Consider the following 11608-nt stretch of genomic DNA (forward strand, 5'->3'; position numbering starts at 1 on the left):
CTCCGCCTCCCAAAGTGCTGGGATTACAGGTGTGAGCCACCACTCCCGGCTCAGCAATACCATTTAAAGAATACTTCGCCAAGGTGGGCGGATCATGAGGTCAGGAGTTCAGGACCATCCTGGCCAACATAGTGAAACCCCGTCTCCACTAAAAATACAAAAAATTAGCCAGGTGTGGTGGCGGGCGCCTGTAGTCCCAGCTACTCGGGAGGCTGAAGCAGGAGAATGGCGTGAACCCGGGAGGCGGAGCTGGCAGTGAGCCAAGATCGTGCCACTGCACTCCAGCCTGGGCGACAGAGCGAGACTGTCTGAAAAATAAATAAATAAATTAGCTGGGCATGGTGGCACATATCTGTAGTCCCAGCTACTCGGGAGGCTGAGGCAGGAGAATCGTTTGAACTCGGGAGGCGGAGGTTGTGGTAAGCCGAGATCGTGCCACTGCACTCCAGCCTGGGCAACAGAGTGAGACTCCATTTCAAAAAAAACAAAAAAAAGAATACTTCATTGCAGCCTGTGGCTCTTGCCTAATTGAGGGTTGAGGGAAAACAAGTTTGTTTGCTTGTCGTGCTCACTAGTTCTCAATCGGAACAGTTTCTCCAGGCCAGCATCTGCTGGGGAATGCGCTCACAGGTCATCTGCTTCTGGTGCAAGGGAGCCCCAGGCCCTGATTCGGTCTCCTGGGACTGACTGGCAGGTGCTGGCGTGGTCACACGCCGCTGATCCAGTGTCCTGCGGCACTGACAGTCAGAAATCCCAGATACGCCCCTGGGTACTGAGGCCCATTGCTACCTGCAGTTTGTTGGAGGGGCCTTGGGTCAGCGAAAGAGAAAGTAGATGCCACCCTTGCTGGCAATGCTGGTCAGCTCCGGATAACACAGTCAGCAACAGTGGAAGGTGAGGGAGCAGAAAGATTCTCCTTTTGTTTTTTTGATTGTTTCTTTGTTTGGTTTAGACGGAGGCTTGCTCGGTCGCCCAGGCTGGAGTGCAGTGGCACAATCTCGGCTCACTGCAACCTCCACCTCCCAGGCTCAAGCAATTCTCCTGCCTCAGCCTCCCCACTAGTTGAGTAGCAGGGATTACAGGCGTGCACCGCCACATCTGGCTAACTTATATACATATATATGTATGTGTGTGTATATATGTGTATGTATATGTGTATATATGTGTGTGTGTGTATATATATATATTTTAGATGAAGTCTCGCTCTGTCACCCAGGCCAAAATGCAGTGGTGCGATCTTGGCTCATTGCAACATCAGCCTTTTGGTTTCAAGCGATTCTCCTGCCTCAGCCTCCTGAGTAGCTGGGATTACAGGCACCTGCCACCAAGCCCAGCTAATTTTGAATCTTTAGTAGAGATGGGGTTTACCATGTTGGCCTGGCTGGTCTTGAACTCCTGACTTCGTGATCCGCCCACCTCAGCCTCCCAAAGTGCTGGGATCACAGGCGTGAGCCACCACGCCCGGCCTCTATTAAACATTTCTATGAACATTTCTGTCAAATGTTGATAGGAGACAGAAAATAATTCATAGAACAGAAGCTTCAGAAAAACTGAAGAAATAGAGGGGAGGAAATCACAACAAAATAACCCAAGAGAAAATGTTCCTGAAGTGAAGTGATGATTCTCCACATAGGGGAGGGCTGCTGGGAGACGAAAACAGATCCACCCTGAAGTACATCACTATGAACTTTCAAAACAGTCACTGAAAAAGAAGCCTCTAGGCCAGACGCGGGGGCTCACGCCTGTCATCCCAGCACTTCGGGAGGCCGAGGTGAGTGGACTATTTGAGGTCAGGAGTTTCAGACCAGCCCGGCCAACCTGATGAAACCCCGTCTCTACTAAAAATACAGAAATTAGCCGGGTGTGCTGGCGAGCGCCTGTAGTCCCAGTCACTCAGGAGGCTGAGGCAGGAGAATCGTGTGAACCCGGGAGGTGAAGGCTGCAGTGAGCTGAGATTGCACCACTGCACTCCAGCCTGGGCGACAGAGCAAGACTCCGTCTCAAAAAAAAAATTCCTCAATGGAGAAAAAAAATGTCATTGACAAAGGCTAATAACTCAAAATGAGTTTATCTCAACAGCAACCCTGGGAACTAAAAGACAATGAAGCAGACTTGCCAAATTCCGTCGGTGGCGGTTCCCATCCTGGAATTCCATCAGTGGCGGTTCCCATCCTGGAATTCCGTCTGTGACGGCTCACTGCAAGCTCCGCCTCCTGGGTTTACGCCATTCTCCTGCCTCAGCCTCCCGAGTAGCAGGGACCACAGTCACCGCCACCGCGCCCGGCTAGTTTTTTGTATTTTTAGTAGAGACGCGGTTTCACCGTGTTAGCCAGGATGGTCTCGATCTCCTGACCTCGTGATCTGCCCGTCTCTGCCTCCCAAAGTGCTGGGATTACAGGCGTGAGCCACCGCGCCCGGCCTATTCTGGAATTCTCTACCCAAACTATCAACGAAGTAACAGGATACAATGAAGACATTTCCAGGTAACTAAGGGTCCAAAATTTCCCCTCGTGCATCTTTCCTCAGGAGGCTATGGAATATGTGCTCTTCCAAAGGAAAAAAATGGGAGACAAAGGATGTGGGAAGCAAGAGGGAGGCTGAGAGAATTCCCTGAAAGCACAAAGCAGGATTCCAGGGAGACATCTGGGCTCCAGATGCAGCGGGCACCCAGCCCAGCCGGAGCAAGTCAGAGGTCCTGGGGGGGGACTTCATCAATGAGATGAAACCATAGAACCTCAGATGCGCCCGGAATTGGCCCAGGAACTTGGTATTGGAACTGTGAGGAGGGTAAAGAAAACTAAGCAATTGAAGGAAAAAGCCAGGCGTGGTGGCTCACGCCTGTAATCCCAGCACTTTGGGAGGCCGAGGCAGGTGGATCACCTGAGGTTAGGAGTTCAAGACCAGCCTGGCCAACATGGAGAAAACCCGTCTCTATTAAAAATACAAAATTAGCCAGGGTGGTGGTGCATGCCTGTAATCCCAGCTACTCGGGAGGCTGAGGCAGGAGAATCGCTTGAATCCGGGAGGCGGAGGTTGCAGTGAGCTGAGATTGCGCCATTGCACTCCAGCCTGGGCAAAAAGAGCGAAACTCTGTCTCAAAAAAAGAAAGAAAAAGACAGTTACCGACTGCAGGAAAACAGAAACTGCATAAAGAAGGAAAAGTCATCCTATTCAGAGCATCACGTGGCTGTCATGTGAACAGACAATTCACGGATCCCAGCATGCAAGGCTGTGGTGCAAGGATTGAAGGAGTAAGGAGGCAGGTGTCAGCTTGGGACTGCAGAGCAGGAAGAAACAAAATGTAGCAATATGAGTATTAAATTAAGGTGTAATGTTTTTCAAACTGCATTAAATGATGCCCCATTAGAGTGTGAATGAGTGTGGGTGAGTGTGAACAAGTGTGAACTGGTGAGTGTGAATTAGTGTGGATTGGTGAGTGTGAATGTGAATGTGAATGAGTGGTGAGTGTGAATGAATGTGGATTGGTGAATGTAAATGGGTGTGAATGTGTGAATGGGTGTGAATGACTGAATGGGTGTGGATGGGTGAATGTGAATAAGTGTGAATGAGTGTGGAATGTTGAGTGTGAGTGTGAATGAGTGTGAGTGTGAATGTGTGGATTAGTGTGGATGGGTGTGAATGAGTGTGTGAATGAACTGGTTAGTGTGGATTGGCAAGTATGAATGAGTGTGAATGTGTGGATTGATGAGTGTGCATGTGAATGGGTGTGGATGGGTGAGAGTGAAAGAGTATGAATGCAAGAACGAGTGTGAAAGGATGAGTGTAAATGGGTGTGTGAATGAATTCATGAGTGTGAAGTAATGTGGATGAGTGTGGATAGGCGTGAATTAGTGTGAATGTGGATGAGTGTGAATGGGCAAGTGTGAATGAGTGTAGATTGGTGTGTGAATGGGTGTGAATGAGTGTGAGTGTGAATGAGTGTGGGTGTGAATGAGTGCATGGATCAGGGGGGATGGATGTGAATGGGTGAGCATGGAGTATGAGCGTGAGAATGAGTGTGAAAGGATGAGTGTAAATGGGTGTGATTACTGAATTAGTGTGAAGTAGTGTGGATGAGTGTGGATGGCTGTGAATTGGTGTGTTGAGTGTGGATGAGTGTGAAATGGTGAGTGTGAATGGGCAAGTGTGAATGTGTTAATGAGTGGGTGTAGGTGGGTAATGTGAATGTGAATGAATGTGAATTGCTGTCCATGAATGAGTGTGAATGAATGTGGATTGGTGAGTGTAACTGGTGAATATGAATGTGTGAATAGGTATGAATGAGTGGATTGGTGAGAATGGGTGAATGGATTGGCGAGTGTGAATGTGAATAAATGTGACTGTGAATGAGTGTGTGGATTAGAGTGGTGTGAAATGGTGAGTGTGAGTGAATTGGTTAGTGAGGATTGTCGAGGGTGAATGAGTGTGTGGATTGGTGAGTGTGAATGTGAATGGGTGTGGATGGGTGAGTGTGGTGTGAAGGAATATGAATGAGTGTGAGAACTAGTGTGAAAGGATAATGTAAATGGGTGAGTGGAAATTAGTGAATTGGTGAGTGTGAAGTAGTGTGGATGAGTGTGAATGTGTGGATGGGTGTGAATTGGTGAATTGGTGAGTGTGAACTGGTGTGTGTACTGTGAATGAGCATGTGGATGAATGTAAACGGGTGTCAATTAGTGAACTGGTGTGTGTGAAGTAGTGTGGCTGAGTGTGGATGGGTATGAATTGGTGAGAATGAGTGTGTGAATGAGTGTGGGTGAGTGTGAATTGGTGAGAGAGTGAATGAGTGTGAACTGGTGTGAATTGGCGAGTGTGAATTGAATTGGGGTTTGCAGTGTGAATGAGTCTAGATGAGTGTAGATGGGTGTGAACTGGCAAGTGAATGTGGATGGGTGTGAATTGGTGAGAGTGTGGGTGTGAATGAGTGTGGATGGGTGTGGATTGGCAAGTATGAATTGGTGAATATGAACTGGTGAGTGTGAATTAGTGTGAATTCAGTTTAGTGGACAGGAGCAACATTTATTTTTTGAGATGGAGTCTCGCTCTGTCGCCCAGGCTGGAGTACAGTGGTACCATCTCAGCTCACTGCAAGCTCCACCTCTGGGGTTCACGCCATTCTCCTGCCTCAGCCTCCCAAGTAGCGGGGACTACTGGTGCCCACCACCATGCTTGGCTAATTTTTTGTATTTTTAGTAGAGATGGGGTTTCTACTGGGTTAGCCCGGACGGTCTCGATCTCCTGACCATGTGATCCGCCCACCTCAGCGCCCCAAAGTGCTGGGATTACAGGCGTGAGCCGTGGCACCCGGCTTTTTTCATTTTTATTTTTGAGACAGAGTCTCACTCCGTTGCCCAGGCTGGACTGCAGTGGTGTGACATTGGCTCACTGCAGGTTCGACCTCCCAGGCTCAAGCGGATCTTTCCACCTCAGCCTTCTGAGTATCTGGAACCACAAGTAAGCACAACTACACCTGGCTAATTAAAAAAAAAAATTTTCTTTGGCCGGGCGCGGTGGTTCATGCCTGTAATCCCAGCACTTTGGGAGGCCAAGGCAGGCGGATCACGAGGTCAGGAGATCGAGACCATCCTGGCTAACGCGGTGAAACCCCATCTCTACTAAAAGAAAAAATACAAAAATTAGCCAGGCGCAGTGGTGGGTGCCTGTAGTCCCAGCTACATGGGAGACTGAGGCAGGAGAATGGTGGGAACCCAGGAGGCAGAGCTTGCAGTGAGCCGAGATCGTGCCACTGCACTCCAGTCTGCGTGACAGAGCGAGACTCCGTCTCGAAAAAATAAAATAAAAAATAAAAATAATAAAAATAAAAATAGGTCTGGTTAGGCGCAGTGGCTCAAGCCTGTAATCCCAGCACTTTGGGAGGCCGAGGCAGGCAGATCACGAGGTCAGGAGATCGAGACCATCCTGGCTAACACGGTGAAACCCCGTCTCTACCGGCCGGGCGCGGTGGCTCAGCCTGTAATCCCAGCACTTTGGGAGGCCGAGGCAGGCAGATCACGAGGTCAGGAGATCGAGACCATCCTGGCTAACACGGTGAAACCCCGTCTCTACTAAAAATACAAAAAACTAGCCGGGCGTGGTGGCGGGCGCCTGTAGTCCCAGCTACTTGGGAGGCTGAGGCAGGAGAATGGCGTGAATCCCAGAGGTGGAGCTTGCAGTGAGCTGAGATCGCGCCACTCACTCCAGCCTGGGCCACAGAGCGACACTCCGTCTCAAAAAAAAAAAAAAAAAAAAAAAAAAAAGGCTAAAATTGCCTCTGGGAACGGTGGTGTGGGGATGGGGGAAGAGAGACTGTTTTCCTTCATTCTCCTGCCTCAGCCTCCCGAGTAGCTGGGACTACAGGCGCCATCACCACGCCTGGGTAATTTTTGTATTTTTAGTAGAGACGGGGTTTCACAGTGTTAGCCAGGATGGTCTCGATTTCCTGACCTTGTGATCCGCCCGCCTTGGCCTCCCAAAGTGCTGGGATTACAGGCGAGAGCCACCGTGCTTGGCCCACGAGCATAACTTTTATAAAAATAATTTATTTTTACAATTAAGCTTAGGAATCACAGACTCAGGGCTGGCTCATGGCTTCCTGGCAAGTTAAACTCTGTACTTTGGGTCCGTGCCTATGAAATGGCTAATTCTAATCAGTGGTCAGTGAAATAACCGTTCCGGGTGCGGGGCTCAGCCTGTCATCCCAGCACTGTGGGAGGCCGAGGTGGGCAGATCACAAGGTCAGGAGTTCGAAATCAGCCTGACCAACATGGTGAAACCTCACCTCTACTAAAAATACAAAAATCAGCCAGGCACAGTGGCACACAACTATAGTCCAAGCTGCTCAGGAGGTTGAGGCAGGAGAATCTCTGGAGCCTGGGAGGCGGAGGTGGCAGTGAGCCAAGATTGCACCACTACACTTCAGCCTGGCGACAGAGCGAGATTCCATACCAAAAAAAAAAAAAAGTAGTAAACTAAGAATGAGAAAACCATGGCATTCAGAAACAGGACCCAGAGTCCCCCAGCCTGAGAGACAGGAATGTTCTTTCCCCCCTCCCAGTGCCCTTCCCGGGAGGTTCGGGGGTCCTGGCCCAGCCCAGGGAAGCCAGGTTCCTTCCAGACTCCGCTGTACACGAGGGTCTCTCTGTTGCCCCCACCAGCCCGCATGCTCCTCAGACAGGGCGTGGACAGTGAGACTCAGCTCGGCTCCCTGGAGGTTCTGGGCCTTGCGTGGCACACACGTGTGCTGCTCGCCTGCCCCCCAACACACACACGTCTGAAGCAGGCAGGTCCCTGGGTGGGCACCGGGGGTGGGAGCTGAGGGCCTTCCCCATGGTCCATGAAAGCTCTGAAGCCACAGCTCTGCAGCTGGTCAGGCCCCAGGCCCCAGGCTCGGCCCCAGTGGAAGGCACAGAAGACACCGGCCTGCCAGGGACGCAGCAGCCAGGGGAAGAGGCATGGGGCTGAGTTCACCAACATGCCCCATTCTCGAGGCCACTGCTGAATCCCACCCCTGGGCTTGAGGCTGGGGCACCATCCCCACTGCCCAAGACCATCCCCAGCAGAGCGAAGTCCTGGCTGGAACCCAAGCTCTGGGCACCACCAGGACATGCTACGGGGAGGAGCAGGTCGCTGGCAGCTCCACAGGCCCCCAGCCCACCCCACCCCACCTCTATCCCCCTCGCCCAGGTGATGCCCAGGGCCAGAACAAGGGAGGCGACAGGGAGAAGGGGTGCACGTCTCACAGGCGGGGCAGGGTGGAGGCCCGCGAAGAGGGGAGGCACAGCCTCTTGTGGCCTGGGAGCAGCCACAGAGATAAAAATAAAACCCCAAAATTGCTTCCCAAGGTTGTGGTTGGGCAACAAAGGCTTCCAAGCCAAGGCAGGGTGAGCGCTGCAGGCTGGGCAGGGTGCAGACCTGTAGGAGGCGCCTGGGATGCGGGAGCTGGGGTGGACCGCTGAGGCACCACCTCACCGGGATGGTGACGTCTGGAGCAGGGGTGCCCACCACCGCTGACATGTGGGCTGATGGGTTCGTGGTGGGGACATCCTCATGGTGCAGGCTGCGTGGCAGCATTCCTAGCCTGCACCCGCCCATGCCAGCAGCACTTCCCACTGACAACCACACGTCTCCAGACGCGGCTCAAAGCCATGGCTGACCTGCCTCCCAGGAGCACCCCAAGCCGGCCCCCGTGCAGGGGTGGAGGAGGCCAGGCCCGAGGCGGGTCTCAGGGCTGACCTGAGCTGGGTAGGGCTGCTCCCCACCACTGGCTGCCCAGCTGACCTCTGCAGGCTAGGACTCTGGACAGGTCCACTCAGCTTCCCACGTCTCCTCCCTCACACAGAGATGAGGGAGGTGAGCCCGGGGCAGCTCCCAAGGCCGGGATGGAAGGAAACGCAGGGGCAGCGGCTCTGCAGAGGGTGCCAGTGGCAGGCAAGGGCACCGGGAGGCTGGGGCAGGGCCAGGCTTGGCACTGAGCGGGTTCCGCTTCAGGTGGAGGAGTTTCGGCCCTGGGAACCCTGCTCCACTCACAGCTGGGAAAACAGACACAGGAAGGACGCCTGTGACCCCAGCTGGGGCCCCACAAGATGCTTCCTGCCACCTGTCCTGGTCCCCAGCCCTGGACCCAGGAGCCTGGCTGCTGCCCCCGTGTGGTGGTCTCGGGAAGCGCACCTGCACCCGCTAGGGCCTCCGGACCCCTCGTGCAGATCGGGACCCACAGCCAAGGCCTGCTAACCTCGCTGGCTGGCACGTCCAGGGCCCGACTCCTCGGACAGTGTGTGACCCACAAGTCCGTCCTGTTCTAGAGAAACTGCTGGGAACAGCGCTCAAGCCCTCCCCAAAGTCTGATGGGCAAGGGACTCAAGCTTGAGACTCAGACACATTTCTGTGACATAAAACAAGAGGCCCCCATGTCTCTGGCGAGGCAGCCCAGCCTTCATATGGGGTGGGGTGGGAGAGGCTGCAGCTCCAAGGCCTCCACTCAAACGCCTGGGGCGGACGCAAAGCCTCCTCTCCTGTTGCTGAGCTGTTGGGGGCAGCGTGGCTGAGACTGGGCTGCAGCACCTTCCCGGTGTCCACCTGCTACCCAAGTCCGAGGGCCCCTGCACACCCCCGCTCTTAGGAATAACGTGTTCCAGCCGGGCACGGTGGCTCATGCCTGTAATCCCAGCACTTTGGGAAGCCAAGGCAGGCAGATCACTTGAGGTCAGGAGATCAAGACCATCCTCATCAACATGGTAAAACCCCATCTCTAATAAAAATACAAAAATTAGCCAGGCGTGGTGGCGGGCACCTGTAATCCCAGCTATTCAGGAGGCTGAGGCAGGAGAATCACTTGAACCTGGGAGGGAGAGGTTGCAGTGAGCTGAGACCTCGACAGTGCACTCCAGCCTGGGTGATGGAATGAGACTGTCTCAAACACACACACACACGGAGTAATGTGTTCCTCCTCTTCACCCAGAGGAACCTGGAGACACCGGACGCCTATGGCTCAACCTAAGCCTCAGGGATTCTCCACCCTGTAAATGAGAGCCTTTCCTCAGCCACCCCCCAGCCCTGAACTCCTTCTGGGCCAACTTTTCCTGCTGAGTCCCCACCTCCACTCAGAGCCCCAGGAGACGGCAGACCCGCCTGGGAGGGCCAACACCCTGGCCCTGTAGCTGGATGGCGCGGAGGGCCACTGGAGGCTCACGTCCATGGAGCCTGGTGGGCACCATCCACCACCACCAGCGGTACCAGGACCTTTCCCACCTTCCCAGTGAGGCCCTCCCTGACCCTCCACTCACGAAACACCTGAGTCACCCCATGCATTCTGGGAGCTCCCTCAATCCCAGTCCTGTTCCCCTGTACTTCTGCCCTCCGGGTCGGCCTCCCCCAGGGAATGTGGCGCTCAGGGAGGGGCTGTGGGCTCTCTTCACAGTGATCCCACAGCGCCTGGCCTGGGCTGCACACAGCACACATTCACTCACAGCGAGGCTGGGGCTCCCACAGGCCCAGCACCCTCTGGACGGCGGCCAAGGGCCAGCTAGAGAGACAGACGGCCAATCTGCCACCCTGGCGCCCAGGGCTTCTACAACACCTGGGACTGGCACCAGCCTCAATCCTGAGACCTCACACTAGGCAAAAGGGGCTCCAGACCAGCAGGAATGGTCGAGTCCTCTGAGCATTTATTACTAGAGATGGCAGCAGCAACGGGCAGGAAGGGCGACGCCAGACTCATTTGCTCCGCAGGTAGATGTTGGGGGTCTGCCAGCCTTCGGGGGCTTCCTTCAGCCCCGCCTTCAGCCAGATGCGCCTCAGGTCTTTCTCGAACTTGATCTGCAAGGAGCAGAGGGAGGGACCGCCAATTAATTCGTGGCAAATAAACGTGTTCTCAGCACTTTGCCCTCCCAGGAACAAGCAGGGGGCCGCTCACCTGCTTGCGTTTCAGGCGTCCTTCCCGGATCTTCCTCCGCAGGAACCGCGTCCTCTTCACCAGCTTCCGGTACTTGTGGCGGTTCATCTTCCGCCGGCGGATCTTCAGCACGTTTTTGCACTGAATTTGAGGCGCATCCCCGACGCCTTCATCCCCCTGCTCGGCCCCTTCCCCTATCGGGCTGGGCGGACACTGGTGGGACTGGGGTGGAGCCACGGGGCCTGCGGTCCCGCTATCCAGTCTGGGCAGGAAGCAGCGGGCCGTGAGCCAGCTCTCCAGGGGGCTGACGCACATCTTCCTGGGGACCAGCATCTCCTCCAGCTCCAGCTGGGCCCCCTTGCGAGGGAGGGAGGCCGCCCTACCTGGGCCGGCCGGCCGTGTGCTGTAAAGGGGCCCGCAGGCCCGGCTGCCCAGCACTCCAGAGACGGGCCAGGGCGGGCGGCCGCCTGCAGAAAACCAGACGCCACAGTCACCGCTCGCGAGACCACGCAGGCCCGTCGGGCTGGGGAGCAGCACGTTCGTCCCAGTGAGGATCCCCCGCACCTCATTCCTGGCCTGAACCCCTGAGTTCCCTCTGTGCGCCTCGGAAGCTTAGAGGGGAAAGAGTGTGTGTGGCCACCGGCCCTGCCCCGGCGGAGCTGCTGGGACCCGCACTCCTGACCAGGCGTGTATCCTCCCATCCGCCCTCGCGGGGCTTCCTACCTGCCCAGGGAACGGCCCTCAGCAGCTGGGAGGTCAGGCGCCCCAGGAGCATGGTCTGTGGGCGGCGGCCCAGGTCCCAGGGGAGCTGGAACACAGGTGCCCGTTCAGGTCAGGCGGCAGCGCCTTCAGCAGCCACGGGCGGGCCGGGACTGGGGCGACCCCCGCCTCCCTTCTCCCTCCGCAACTCCAACCCACAAGGAGGACTTTGCTTCCAACACAGCTCGCGCCCCGAGGCTCCCAAGTCCCCGCCGCGGGCGGTGTCGCGCTCGGACGCACAGAAAAGTTCCAGAACGTGGAGGCCGGCCCCCTCCCCGGCTTCACCCCCGCGCGGATCGCGCTGCCTGGCGCCGGGACCCTCTCGGCGGGACCCCGGGTCCGCCCGCCGCAGCGTCCTGGGCCCTCAGGTCTCCCGCTGACCCTTCCCAGGCCCGACCTCGGCGCGGCTCAAATTGACTGTTCCGCGGCCGCCCTCAGGCACTTCCGGTCCGTCCCCGA

At 55.5% G+C, this 11608-nt stretch overlaps 2 protein-coding genes across 3 annotated transcripts in view; both read right to left on the reverse strand.

Moving 5' to 3' along the window:
- ACAP3 (ArfGAP with coiled-coil, ankyrin repeat and PH domains 3) overlaps positions 1-11608 on the reverse strand; it is a 118944-nt gene that overhangs the window by 73272 nt on the left and 34064 nt on the right. The window lies entirely within an intron of this gene.
- AURKAIP1 (aurora kinase A interacting protein 1) overlaps positions 10149-11608 on the reverse strand; it is a 52787-nt gene continuing 51327 nt past the window's right edge. The window contains exons 2-5 of one of the 2 annotated variants that reach the window (XM_050786615.1): positions 11547-11605; positions 11114-11198; positions 10412-10857; positions 10149-10314 (exon numbers count right to left, since the gene is read on the reverse strand). In XM_050786615.1, the coding sequence (XP_050642572.1) occupies positions 10213-10314; positions 10412-10857; positions 11114-11165 (600 nt within the window). In that variant the 5' untranslated portion in view covers positions 11166-11198; positions 11547-11605 and the 3' untranslated portion in view covers positions 10149-10212. Of the gene's footprint in view, positions 10315-10411; positions 10858-11113; positions 11199-11308; positions 11335-11546; positions 11606-11608 lie in introns of those variants that run through there. The other variant, XM_050786624.1, reaches the window with a different exon arrangement.

Source organism: Macaca thibetana, chromosome 1 (assembly GCF_024542745.1).
Source record: "Macaca thibetana thibetana isolate TM-01 chromosome 1, ASM2454274v1, whole genome shotgun sequence".
Taxonomy (NCBI): domain Eukaryota; kingdom Metazoa; phylum Chordata; class Mammalia; order Primates; family Cercopithecidae; genus Macaca; species Macaca thibetana.